At 39.6% G+C, this 14750-nt stretch overlaps 1 protein-coding gene across 2 annotated transcripts in view; it reads right to left on the bottom strand.

Moving 5' to 3' along the window:
* LOC143275650 (importin-5-like) overlaps window positions 1-14750 on the bottom strand; it is a 96045-nt gene that overhangs the window by 23286 nt on the left and 58009 nt on the right. For both annotated transcript variants that reach the window (XM_076579901.1, XM_076579902.1), the window contains 8 exons: window positions 14047-14130; window positions 10064-10196; window positions 9783-9844; window positions 8813-8969; window positions 7952-8127; window positions 5186-5297; window positions 396-451; window positions 29-151 (listed from right to left, as the gene is read on the bottom strand). In XM_076579901.1, coding sequence (XP_076436016.1) covers window positions 29-151; window positions 396-451; window positions 5186-5297; window positions 7952-8127; window positions 8813-8969; window positions 9783-9844; window positions 10064-10196; window positions 14047-14130 — 903 coding nt within the window. The remainder of the gene's footprint in view (window positions 1-28; window positions 152-395; window positions 452-5185; window positions 5298-7951; window positions 8128-8812; window positions 8970-9782; window positions 9845-10063; window positions 10197-14046; window positions 14131-14750) is intronic.

The following is a 14750-nucleotide window of genomic DNA, read 5'->3' on the forward strand; positions in this document are numbered from 1 at the left end:
GAAACTAAAAGCTATCAAAAGAGCTCACCAGCATTTTTATAAAGAAGGGCATGATCTTCTCATAGACGGGCAGGAAAGCCTCTTTGTGGGTGCCGAAGAATGAATGGAGGATGTCCGCTATCTTGCTCAAGATGTACACATCTTCGTCGTCCTGTGACACACACACATCACTTACTACACATATCTTCACTCACTACACACTTTGAGAGGTAGCCAATGGTTTGTGAAGACACACACAATCTTCATTCTCTACAAACTTTGAATGAGTGTCTGACTTTGTGATCAAACTATTCTTTTGCAAACTTATCAAGTTGTTTTACCCACTCACATTTTACTGGTGTATATTTCATTTCTAAGGAAAATTTTAAAAAAAGAAGAGAAAAAAGAGCACTCACCTCTTCCATCAGACTTTCTTCCACAACGTCATCATAGTCCTCGTCTTTCCGCTTCTCTGTTCATCACACACATACACAACATAAACACACATACACACACCACACAATTATGCCACTGGAAACAAAACAACAAAGTGGACAACACATATGCACTGAAAAATAACACAGAAATACACACAGAATACAGGATTCTATGTCATCTCCAAGACATCAGACAAAGAACAACAACAATGAAACCAAATGACAGACGGAGAAAAACATATGGGAGAATAGCGGCAAAGACCCGGACCAACAGACACCTAAACTGAACAGAGCAGGAAAGAGGTGTAATGAAATAAATAACATTTTATTAAACAAAAACAAACAAACAAAAAACCCCTCACATATACAAATCTTATCTGCATCAACATGGCATTCAACTTATCTCTCTGGTTGCAATTAAGCCTACCCCCTCCCCACAGGAACAAAACAACAAAACATAAAGAAAGCATTGTTAAGTGTACTGATACGTCAATTCCTTTTTCTGTATCAAAGTGTCAGAACATACTCTGTACTTTTCATGTCTTTATCTGATCAAAGTGTGCTGCGTTTTATTTGTCCTTTTTTGTTTTTTGTTACATTTGTTGCTGTTTTGGGTTGTTTTTTTAAGTTGTATTTTCATATATTTCTGAAACTATGTCTCATATTTTACAAACTTATCTTGATGTTCATGTATATAAATAAAACATTGTTCGATATCTTAAAAAAAAAAAAAAAAAAGGAAAAAGAAAGAAAAAATCTAAATAGATAGATATAGATATATCAGGGTTCCCACAGATGTAACCAAACAAAATTTCATACTTTTTCCAAACCATTTCCAGCCCAAACTGAAATTTTTCCAAACCAAACAAAAAGCCAAAGTGAATAAAAATTGTGTCCTCTACAGTGCTGATGGCAGAGATCTGCTGACATCCGGGAATCAATGTTCAATTTTCAACTTTTTTTTGTTCGTTGCTCAATTCATTTTTGACTCATCTTTGTAAACAAAGTGAATCTATGTTATAATCGGGTGTTCAGTTGTGTGTGTGTGTGTGTGTGTGTGTGTGTGTGTGTTGGAAACTTTAACATTGCCATTTTCTCTGGAAATACTTTCTCTGCCAATACCAAATTTGGATTTAACATAGTAGGAAAAAAATCTTCACAGTCATAGCAATAATAGGTTTAAGTCTTCCGAATTAAGCCGCATTTCCAGATCACTAGTAGTTTATTATGATGAAGCTCAATCCAGATAAAAAAAAACCCCAACAACTCCATAATACCTCTTCCCAGTTTCCAGAACATAGGTTATGTTTGGTAAGAAGATGGCATGACATCATTTTTCTTGTTCACAATTAAAAGAAAAGAAATGCAAATTCTGGACAGAACACATACAGTAACACTAACTACACCATCGATGTGTTTACTGCATGTGAATATTCTAAAATGGACACTGAATAAACCAAAATGAACATAAAAGAAAAACTGAATCAACCGTTTCACTGAGTTTCGGTCAGCTTTGTCTAGACTGGTCTGTGCAGACCTTGGGAAAACAGCTACATACTGCAGTGTGCCTGAGGCGATGGCAACATCTTCTTTATCACCAAATTAAAAGAATTTCTGAAATAATCGAGAGAAAAACACATATAAAAACATGACTGAAATGTGGTATTACCTCCAATACGATCATCTTTATCACACACACACAAAAAACAACAACATAGCTTGGTCAAATGATGTCAAATGCTCTGTAGCCCACTGGATAAGTCTACTTGCTTCTGAACTGAACATGCATGGTTTGATCCCACTATCATGCCTTTTTTCCCTCTCCCAAGGTTAACAATATTTAATACAGAACACATTTTATAGATTTTAAAAAACCTCTTTCTTTCCTCTTGATTCCTTTACTGAATAAGGCGTGTATCACAAGTGTGTCTTGATGGCCTTGCCTCTTCTTAAATACATAAAACTCTTTATTGAACAGTACTGGTCAAAGGCTTTTACTTGTACTACAATCCAAGACTTTTCCAAACCCTGAAGGACAAAACATGCTTTTCCTGGACTTTTCCAGCCCTGGAAGTGGTTCTGATTACCCCCACCCACACCCCCTTTTTCCAGCCCTGGAAGTGGTTCTGACCCCCCCCCCCCCCACCCCCCCCTCCCCAACCTCCCTTTTCCAGCCCTGGAAATTGTTCTGTTAGTACTCCTTGGACATGTCCCATCTGATCATGACGCTGTACAAACCCTGGGTTTGGTATTTCTCTGACATAAACTGTTTTGCTGCCTGAGAAATAAGATCTAAGTGATATCTATTTGCCAGGAGTTTTTAACAAAAAAAGAACCCCCCCCCCAAAAAAAAACCAACAACAAACAACACAAAAAAAACACCCCAAAAATAAACCAAACAAACAAGCAAACAAAACAGGTACATATTTTCAAAAACTCTGCGGGCTTTGTAATTGGATACAGACCCATAACAGTATATATTTTCTGAAAGGTAAATGAATAAAAAATACAAAACACTTGATGTTTCCCAATTTTGTAATTCTCCAAAAACATGCAGTTGTTTTGAAACCAGTGTTTTGTTGTTTTTTTTGTCACATTTTCAACTTGTTCATTATGAACATTAGTCTAGTCATTTGCACAGTAAAATATCTCTGGACAAATGACCACAAAAAAAGAGACACACATATATATATATACATGATTCTGTGTGACTGCTCTAAGTGATATCAACACTGATTTGATTGACCAGTCCTTTCAATCAAATCAGTTTTCTTGAAAAAGAATCATCAAGCCCATCAGTAAAGTCAGACCCAAGAACTGTTTCATTTCAAATTCATACACATTTGACAACATCTGTGTGTGTTTGTGTTTTCATTTCAATTCTGTGAGAGCACACGCTTGCCGTCGCATACGAGAGAGAGAGAGAATATGTGTGCATGCATGTTTGTGTGTGTGTGTGTGTGTTTTCATTTCAACTGTGTTTGAGAGTGTGAGTGTATGTTGCCAGTGAGAGAGGGATGAGAGACAGAGTGCCCTGAATAAGTGGATGGTTTGTATTTGAAGTCAACTCTGCGTCAGCCACAGAGCTAAAATTGACACCCTCTTCCGCTTTCTCTTTTGCTGCTACATCTAGCTCTTCAACTACCCCCACCTTCCCTCCTCTCTGCAAATCATCATTCTAACTTTCAGTCACGTCAAGGGAACCATCTGACAAGACTTTGCCACACCTAGCACTCAATTTATTGTTGTCAGTGACTTGTAAAGCTTCTGCAACATCTTGGATGGCAAAATTGCAATTATTTTGTTGTGACATACTGCTGTTTCAAGCCACTAGGGTAAGATTGTGGTTCATTGTCCACTATTTTGAAGGTATCATGAGGGGAGTGTTGACAACAATATCCAGAAATTATCATACAGAGCGTGATTGGCCGTTGCTTATCACAGATAACAAAAATAGACATATCAAGCTTTCTGACTGGTTGCTTGTAGAACCCATTAATTCTGAAACAGAACTGTGAAAAATCCTGGAATGATGCTGATATATATGTATGTCATGAGGCAAGTAGCAAAGCATTTTTGTGGATGTATATGGGGCACTGAAGAGGTTAAGTGTGAAAAGCATGTGTACACACACGCACATCAGGCTGTGAGCATGTCAATGGTAGGTCTGCTCTCCTGAACACAGGAGATGATCTTGTGCTGGTGGATTTTGGTTCACAGTGTGCTCATTGTAATAAGAATTTAATCTCTTTGTTTGTCAAATCAAAGCCTTTCACTCTCGGATCTAAATAATGCATAATGTTTGGCACAAGATTTCATGAGATCAACACAGATGAGAAATGTGCCTTTATTAATCACTGTAAAGAGTGTTGGTATCTTTTTTGTCTTGATTTTGTACACATCGGCAGTGGTACTGAAGTGGTAATGTCTTCACAGTGAAGTCTCATACCCACCCCACCCCCTCTCCCACAACTTTCTCCCTGCATTTGTACAGATCTCTGAAGTGGCTTTAAAACAGCCATTGCCTGTTACTGCAGGGAAAGCAAAACGGCCTTTTATTTTCTTTCTTTCTTTTTTTGGCAATAACTGCAGCATCTTTTTTTGGCAAGTGAAAGAGAGGGCTCAAATGCAATCAAGCAAAATAAATACCACTGAGAACGGAAGGGATGGCAGATCTGTGACCAGCATCCAAATCTTTATCAGCAATCTTTACAAGCAAAGACATGATGAAGCAACTCACACCAGGTACTCATTAAAGTGAAAACATTATCATCAGCCACTAAAAATGAGTGATATGTACCATTAGTGGAGTCTGTCAAGAAAGAATAACCACTGACACTAAATAAGAACAACCAGTTTCTTTTTTGTTTTTTTCAGCAGGAAATGAAATTTCAACCATAGAAATAACAGATCTGCGGAAAATTCCCAAGCCTGCAAAACAGAAACATGGTTGCCTCGTTGGATGTGACTGGAAATGAAAGAATAATGAGGCTAGGAGAGTAATGGACTGACAGCCTTGGGGTTAAAATGTGCTACTTTTTGTCATTTCTTTCTTTCTTTTCTTTTCTTTTTTTTTTTTTTTTTTAAACATTCTTTCCTTTATAAAACAAAAATTATATTCTTTCATTTATAGATTAAACAACCACCTTCATTCTAATGATAGCGTATGGAAGTATCAATCTATAAAAAAATAAAAAAACCCAAACAAAACAAATATAGCTGAACAGTTCAAAACAAATGGAAGAGTAGAGAAGCGTGTGGTGACTGACCCTGTCTCTCTGTCTGACGTTCAAAGTGTTTCTGCAGCAGCTTGGCCAGCATGGTCACCAGTGTCTCCATGTCTGCCTCTGACAGACAGCCCTGCCCCAGCTTCTCCACGCACTGTGTCACACACCATCACCACTGTCATCAATTCATCATCCATGTCAACCAGTAATTAACATGCATGGCGAAAGCTTCTCATTTCATTTGGTTTAAACAAATCTTTAATCAGAAAACGTCACACATATACACATAAACAGCAAAGCAACAACAAGCTAACAGCTTATATCATGCTCAGGAATGTGAAAAATCATTTTCATTGGTTTAGTTTGACGACTGGTGGATGTAAATGCAGTTATGTTGAAATAAAAGTTTTACAATTACATATAAATGATAGCTGCTGAATTCAATGTTTCCTTCTTTAGCCGTGGCGATGAATATATTCAGACCTGCCTACCCTGTAAAATGCCCATCCGTAATTTTCGTTACCACAAATGCCAATTTTCAGTAGTTGGGGACTTCTATCAGGAGTATTTAAATCGCACCATATTTTTTCAACTGTGATCAACTAATACCTATTTCGAAGTGCACATATCAGCATAAGCTACATATGCATGCACACACACACTCATGCACACACATACTGCTCAAGACAGTCAGAAAGAGATGGTGAGAGAATTCACAATTTCATTGCAAGACCAACGACCTAAAAGGTCAAGAAAAAAAATCAACTTGAGTGCCTCATTTTGTCAATAGCTGTGAACAGAAGGTTGCAGTTTATCATGCTGGTTTCCAATTGAGCTACATGTCCAACAGAAAGCTCACAATCTGCTTTCTTAAAAATAAATAAATAAATTTAAAAAAAGTTTGTGATGATTGCCTGGGTTGACTTCGGTACAGCTGCTGCACTGATGTTTCTCTTTCTCCATGTGTCGGTGGCAGTATCAACCGATCAAGTCCACCGTGTGCACACTAAAATCACACCAGCAAGCCATACAGAGTGCCAACTCCGGGCCTTCCCGCTTGCTTTGAGTACGGGATATGTCTCTGAATACCTAGCCTTCTTCTCAACAGATGAAAGAATTTTTCCATTTTCTTTATCACTGTCTTCTCTATCAGTCTCATGGACGAACTTCGCTTTCTCAGACACCATCTTGAGTGCCGGAAGTTTTTGTAACGATGGTTATACATAGCGCAGCCATGCTGAAATCAGACCAAACAAGACTGTCATTTGAAAATATTATTTTCCATCATTTGAAAACATATTTTTAAACTCGTGACCAAAGTCCCATACTTCTTTACTGATTTCCGTAGAAACTACAGAAAAATTGTTATGGTAGGCAGGTTTGCATACAAGGATGCAAGAGGGACTGAATCAAAAAAGCATACTGTAGCCAGGGTGCTGAAAGCCCCGTTGTGAAGGAAAAGTGACACTGAGGATTCTGGGGGGCAAAGTCTGCCTGAAGCTGACAAAAAAAAAAAAAAAAAAAAAAAGTTTACAAATGTTTACCAGTGCAGGAATAACCAATGTTTCATTGTTCTGCAGGGGTCAATATTTTATTTTTGAAATGGCACATAAACACACAAAGAAAGAACAGTGTTTCCTATAAGCTTAAAACCTGGTATAAAACAAAACATATTTTCTGCTTTTAAACTAGATGAATCTTTGGTATTTGAGCTACAGATTTCATATCAAAATAACATATACAAACAGCAGCCATCAAATGTATCAGTACATCATTGGCTGATGTAATTTCAGCATACATACAAAAAGCACTGTTTTGTTTGTTGTTTTTAAAAAATTCAAAGCGTGCTAGATTTCATCAAAACGACTCACAACTGACTCTCAACCGGATCTAAGTAACGCATAATGTTTGGCACAAGAATTGGTTCCATCAACTCAGAACATATCAGAAACGGGCCTTTCATTATCGGGACTGATGAACAGAATGGGTTTTTTCTCCAATCTTGTTGGCAAATACATTGGCAGTAGCATCACAAAAGCCCTCTTCACAACATCAACTTAAGTTTCACTACCTTCCCCATTTTCTCTCCACTTGCACTATCTTAGGAATGGCCTCTGGGGCTGTTCTGCGGCAGTCATGACCAACTGACAGAAGCATTAAAAAAAAAGGTTTTTTTTTTATAAATTGGGTAAGTGCATTTCAGTGCAGCTCTCATCCCTGTACTGAAAGGCATTACAATGAATATAAACATGATCGTTGTCAAACTCGTTGTTCACAACATAAAACAGAAAAAAAAGATTAAAAAAGTAAATAAATAAGACAAAGAAGACACAGATTCAGATGGAGATGGAATCACATGAATCATTTCATTTCAACCTACTGATTTCATTTTATATGAAGACAGCTATTTACTTCAATTCAGCAAATATTTAAAACACCTGGTTCTAAACTTTGCAGTTATGCAATCACATTTAAATAAATCAAACATTATTTGAACACCTAAAAAAGCTGGATACCACATGTACTCACTCTGATTCAGTCATATTTAGCAAAAAAAAAGCAAAAAAAAAAAGCACCCAGCCTGACTGAATGCTGCCATAAAATCTCATTCCAGCAGCATGGCATGAAGAGAGGTCTGTGACGTCATAACCAAAGCAAGGTCGGTAAAATCGCCTGTCTACAACTCATCACAAAATGCCAAAACAGTGCATTGTAACAAAGGTTAGGTATCAAGGTAAGGTATGAAGAAAGCTACTGAACGAAGACAAAGGGACAATGAGAGAGAATGAGAGAAAAAAGATGGCAGACCTTGGCAAAAGAGTTGAGGTGTTCGGGCAGCACGCTCTGCTCCGGTTCAATCTCAATGGCCTTCAGCAAGTTGGGACAGATGTAGTTGCTCCACATGTCTGATACGTAATGCTCTCCCCTGATGCTGGCACACTCCAGCAGGTATGGCAGTGACTCTGACGCTGCTATCCGCACGTCTGTACGTAGGGATTTAAGGAACACGCTCCACCATATCCTTGCCTGCCTCTCCAAAGCTTAGAATGCATGTTTTGAAAGCCTCAAGGCCTGACCTAGCACGTTGGGTTACTCTGCTGGTCAGGCACCTGCTTAGCAGATGTGGTGTAGTACATATGGATCTGTCCAATCACAGTGATGCTTCCTTGAGTAACTAAACTGAACTCTCCAAATCTTATCTATTTTACAAACAGCATAAGATTTATATTACTGTATTACTTATTTGTCACAACATATTTCTGTGTGAAATCTGGGCCAGTGCAGCATCACCTTTTTGTTCTGTATGTGTTTTACTATCAACATGGATTTATCAACCCGTTTTTGGCCAAGGTGAGCCCTTTTGTTGTCATGGTTTATATTATGTGTGCTATGTGCATGCTTCACACAGGACCTCTGTTTATCATCTCATCCAAAAAACTAGCACCCAGACCAGCACTCAAGATCCGGTGGAGAGTGGGGAGTAAAAATCCTCGTCCATACATGGACCAAAGGACACTCGCTTCCTTGTCAGGTACAATATTACCACTCCACACAACTCTACCTGACTCACCCTGTCCAGAATCAAGAAAGACACATGCCAAGAAAAACCACAATCCCCCCTTCCCCCTTTTCACACACACCCACTGCCATGCCTAGCAGAAAGGATACCGTCATGGAAGTAGAACTTGAGCAAAGGAACCATGATCTTCACCACTTCTTCAGAATACTCAGCAAAGGCTTCTTTCAGCTCACGGGCATAGCACACCAACATCTGACAGGCTGTTGCCTTCTCCTCAAGACCAGCTGTGCGGATGCCAAAGTTTTGCTGCCAACACAAAAATTCACAGTAGTTTTGAATAATCCTGTTTGGGCATGGAGGGTGTCAAATGACCATCAAACACAGGAAAACCACTCACCTAAAAGCATCAAAGAAATTGAATCACACCGTCAAACACACACAAAGACAGAAAACCTCACCACCCTTCTTCGTTCTGCTTTGTTTAAACTCTCTCCACCCTAACAATCCCCACTGGGAATGTTGTCACACAAAGCTTTTAAACAAACATTCTGGATATGGAATCGGGCAGGGATGGGGGGGGAGGGGAATTCTGATTCTGCAGAGTAATGACATAATGGTGTAATACGCTAATAATAGGAAATCTCATTAAATGTCAAGTACTTCTCAAACACAAAGGGCAGAAACAAGCTGAAACATGAAGACAGGAAACATTGTGCTTGACACCAGTTACCTGGTCATATTTCAGCCTTTTTTCTTTATTTATAAAAATATATAAAATATTTCATTACCTAACTTGAAATAATACTTTTTTCCCCATTAGACCTTACAAGTGTGCAGTGTGTGGTGAAAATCATGGGAGACAAGAGGGAGGGTGGAGCACGTTAGCAGACATACTTATCGCTGCGGATCTGGCTTTCTGGTCCAGAAGCACAGCAGCATCCTTCACAGCCAACAGGCATTCAGTACTGCCAGGTATGTCTAAAAGAAAATGAAAACCTAGGGAAAAAAATTGGGGCAGCAACAAAAATACATGTAGCGTTTAAAGAAGGGGGGAAATACCCCCCACCCCCTTCCCCTCCACACACTGAGGTAAACAACAGCTCTCATCACAATTCTCACCTGGTCACCGATGGTGACAAACTGCCAGTCCTCATCGTCCTCCATCTCCTTCATGTCTTCACCTGCGACAGAGACAACCAATCAGAACTGACTTCACACCAAACACACAGGCACTTGATGTAGTCCTCTCTTCCTCTCCCCTCCCTCCACATCACAACTTAAAATCAATTATGTCCATGGGGGAACCCAAGAATAATCAATATTTCTAACTGCTCTCTGAAGTTACACACACATCTGTAATAAAACACACATAAGCTTTCCTATATCATGCTGTCACTCACTGTCAATGACGGCCACTTCAGGTTTGAGAGAGGCAGCTTTCAGCACTGGTCCCATCACCATGGGCAGATACTGCTGGAAGTCCTTGCCCAGGATCTTACACATCCGTGCCCATGCCGAGATCATGTAGGAGATCTGTAACACCAGTACACTTATGTAGGGGATCTCTAATACCACTACACTGATGTAAACTATCTAACACTTGTACACTGATGTAGGAGTTATGTAACACCAGTACACTGACAAAAGATATCTGTAACACCAGCACATTGATGTCAGATATCTGTAACACCAGCACACTGATGAAGATATCTGTAACACCAGCACACTGATGAAGATATCTGTAACACCTGCACACTGATGAAGATATCTGTAACACCAGCACACTGATGAAGATATCTGTAACACCAGCACACTGATGAAGATATCTGTAACACCTGCACACTGATGAAGATATCTGTAACACCTGCACACTGATGAAGATATCTGTAACACCTGCACACTGATGAAGATATCTGTAACACCTGCACACTGATGAAGATATCTGTAACACCTGCACACTGATGAAGATATCTGTAACACCTGCACACTGATGAAGATATCTGTAACACCTGCACACTGATGAAGATATCTGTAACACCTGCACACTGATGAAGATATCTGTAACACCAGCACACTGATGAAGATATCTGTAACACCTGCACACTGATGAAGATATCTGTAACACCAGCACATTGATGAAGATATCTGTAACACCTGCACACTGATGAAGATATCTGTAACACCTGCACACTGATGAAGATATATGTAACACCAGCACACTGATGAAGATATATGTAACACCAGCACAGACCTGCCTAGGTTCCCAAATACCTCTCAGTAGTAGAACCCCAGTTTTCAGTAGTTTTATGGTAGTTTTCAGTAGTAGGACATGGCGGCATTTACACTTTAATACACTCTTCATTACATCTTCTTTGTACTAACTAAGACATGATTTGGGGCTAATCATCAAACATATAAGTGAAGCTTTCAGTAATCACAGAGATACCAATCCCCAAAGACAAAAAGGAGCACCTTCACGTGACAAAATCACCAACATAAAATGGCTGACTTACAGTTACCATCATTTATTTTATTCATGACACAGCCTTTCCCTTCCTCTCTCTCTTAGTTTTTATCTGTATGCAGAGATAAGATTCCAAAACTGTGAAATTTACCATAACATGCGAGGGGATCTTGGGGACTGTATTAGGAGAGCAGTGTATGTGTTTGTGTGTGTGTGTGTGTGTGTTCAATTCAACCCTGTGTGTGTGGTGAAAGAGGGGCGAGGGTAGGGTGAAAGTGTGTGTGTGCCTGAGAGAGAGACAGAGAAAGTATGTTTTGTATTTTGTTTTCAGTCAGCTCTGTGTGTGTGTGTGTGTGTGTGTGTGTGTGTGTGTGCGCGTGCGTGTGAGTGTGTGTGTGTGTTTGCAAGAGTGATAGTGTATGTGTGTTTCTTTTTTCAATTCAACTCTGTGTGTGTGTGTGTGTGTTTGCAAGAGTGAGAGAGTATATGTGTGTGTTTTTTCAATTCAGCTCTGTATGTGTGTGTGTGTGTGTGTTTTCAATTCAGCTCTGTATGTGTGTGTGTGTGTGTGTGTGTGTGTGTGTGTGTTTTCAATTCAGCTCTGTGTGTGTGTGTGCTCAAAGCCTCAGTGAAACTGACCCCCCAATAAACTGTTTATAACCCAGGTACTGTGCATGATTCACCAGTCTCAATGTTCTGCAGGTGTCAATATTAACTTCTTCTTTTTTTAAACTTGCACACAGACACACAAAATAAAGAGCAAATAATGTTTCCCATAGGCTGAAAATCTGAGATCTATCATGGACTTCTGTCTGTAAACCTGGGGAACATTTGGCAATTTCAAAGAATTATGACTGTAAAAAATGAAAAACAGTCTTAACATACCAATATAATGTGTGTGTGTGTGTGTGTGTGTGTGTGTGTGTGTGTGTGTGTGTGTGTGTATTTCAGCATTCACACAGCATAATTTTGAGGGTATGGTGAGGGTTAACACCGACACATTAAGACAGTGAGGAACATAGAAAACAAGGCTGAGACAGTCCCAAAGAGAGAAGGTGGTCACCGTGGTGCAAACTGCCGTTACATCCACATGGTAGTTGCACGGAAACAGGCTTTCCACACTGCCCTTTGATATGCGACTGGTTCTTCAGAACTGGACTTGGACACCCTCTCACCCTAACCTATCATCTCTACCTAAACCACTACTGGCATTTCTCTTCTGGCCAAGTAAAAAGGAGGCAGAAGTGGCGAGTATGGTGCGGACTGTGGTAATGAAATGTAAGAGGAAAAGGGTGGGAAAGAAAGAGAGCTAGAGGGAGTGACTGGATGCCCATGAAAGGTGGGAGGGGGATTGTGGTAGTCCTGTTTGTGGTGATTTAGACGAGAGTCATATATGGTTGGATAGAATGAATCTGGGTACTTTGTTCATGGTGCTTAAGCAATTTCTTTTCAGGAATTAACATACAGGACCTTCTGAGAAGACAAGTCAGAGAGAGAGAGAGAGAGGTCTCTCTCTATTATGGTGAAATCGGTATTGTATGAGAGAAAGACAGATGGGGGCCACTGATCTAAACAGATTTCATAATAATTCTGTTATCACCAACCACCTTCCATTCCTTCAACATGTGACAACACACACACACAAAAAGGGTGGAAAACCCGATGAGAGACATCAGGCAATTTTGGCACTTCAGCTACAGATCTCAGATCTAAATAACATCCAACTGCAGCCATCAAGTATATTACACATCATCTGCTGATGCAATTTCAGCAAAAAAGCATTAGTTTAATTGACTAACAGCCCTGGTGGCAAGACAGGACTAGAGATCTCGTGTGTGTGTGTGTGTGTGTGTGTTTGTGTTTGTGTATGTGTGCGAGTGCACATGTGTAAGTGTGCAAATGTTTCTTAATGGGGTGGGGTAGGTGTCTGTACCAGTGTGTGTGTGTGTGTGTGTGTGTGTGTGTGTGTATTGCCCAGTGTGTGTGTGTGTGGGGAGGGGGGGTTCGTTCTTTAGTTTAGCGTCGTTTCACTATTAGTGATATTAGATGTGTGTGTGTGTGTGTGTGTGTGTGTGTGTGTGTGTGTGTGTGTGTGTGTGTGTGTTTTCCATGTCAAAATTAAGTTTAGTGTGAAAAACATAGTATCAGCACATCAGGCCATGGGTACATCAGTACACTCCTGAAGACAAGAGTGAATCTTAGTCTGCTCGTGTGTGTGTGTGTGTGTGTGTGTGTGTGTGTGTGTGTGTGTGTGTGTGAATTCAAAACATGCTAGACCTCATCAAAAAGGACACAGTAACTGACTTTCTGCCGGAACTAAGTAATGCATAATGTTTGGCACAAGAGTTGGTTCCATCGATGCAGAACAGATCAGAAACATGCCTTTCATTATCAGCACGGCTGAAAAGAACATAGTAATAGCTTTTTTGGTTTTGTTGTTGTTTTTCCCCAATTTTGTTGTTAAATGCATGAGCAGTAGTGTTATAACAGCCGTTGTCAGCGACACATCTAAGTTTCACCCCCTTCCCCGCTTTCTGTCCAGATTTGCACAGATCTCAGGAAAGGACTCTGGGGCTTTTCTGCAGCAGTCACGCCCAACTGAAAGATGCATCATTTTGAAACTTTTTTTTAAAACAAAATGGAAAAGCACATTTACATATTTCAGAGTAGCTCTAACATCCCTGGAAAAAACAGCATGATAGAACATGTTTTGTATCAGCATGATAGTACATGTTTGTATCATATTGTACTGATTTGTGTTACTTTTCGTAACAACACACACAAATACACAAAGTAACAACAGATAAAAAGATAAAATGCAGACTTGCAGCACATTATTGCATTGCATTGCATCACTGTTGTGGTTGTCATTATCACTGTCATTATCACTAAATATCTCCCATGGTGATTCATCATTACCTGTGGGTCATCATCTGCCAAGTCCTGCTGGTCAGTCTGTGTCTTCAGCAGTAACTGCATCACTTCGTTACAGTCCTGACTGAACTGTAACACACACACACACACACATACATATAAATACACACATACATGAATACACACAAGAACCATGAAACGTTTGACCAGCAACATATGCATCATTAATAGAAAACATTTAAAGTCATCAAAGCAAAATTCATTTGGTGATTTAACAAGCACCAAAAAATTCAAGCAGTCATTCTAACACATGAAACTGGTGATAAAATAAAGATAAGAACACATCACATAATAATCTTTGCCTTCTTTATGAATTTTTTTCCAGCTTTAACCCATTCAATGCCAGAAAATTTTCAACAACAAAAAATTAATAAAATAAAGTGCTCTCTGCTTGCCAGGGAATTTTGAGGATTCGGGCGTAATAATAAAAACAACAACAAAAAACAACACCCCCCCCGCCCACCTTCAAAATCATGGACTGATGGAGTTACTAAAATCAATCACAACCACACACCCATGAACATCTGTGATATTTTTGGCAAATGGTGGCACACACATATCATATTCCAACCTTTTGTGAATGTACACTGCGGTATATAGCTTTCCACTGGCATCCCCTAGTTCATACACTGACAACATGCCATTTGTCACGCATGCTAAAGCAGACGTGCACCCTCCCCACAATACCT

Source organism: Babylonia areolata, chromosome 30 (genome assembly GCF_041734735.1).
Source record: "Babylonia areolata isolate BAREFJ2019XMU chromosome 30, ASM4173473v1, whole genome shotgun sequence".
NCBI lineage: Eukaryota > Metazoa > Mollusca > Gastropoda > Neogastropoda > Buccinidae > Babylonia > Babylonia areolata.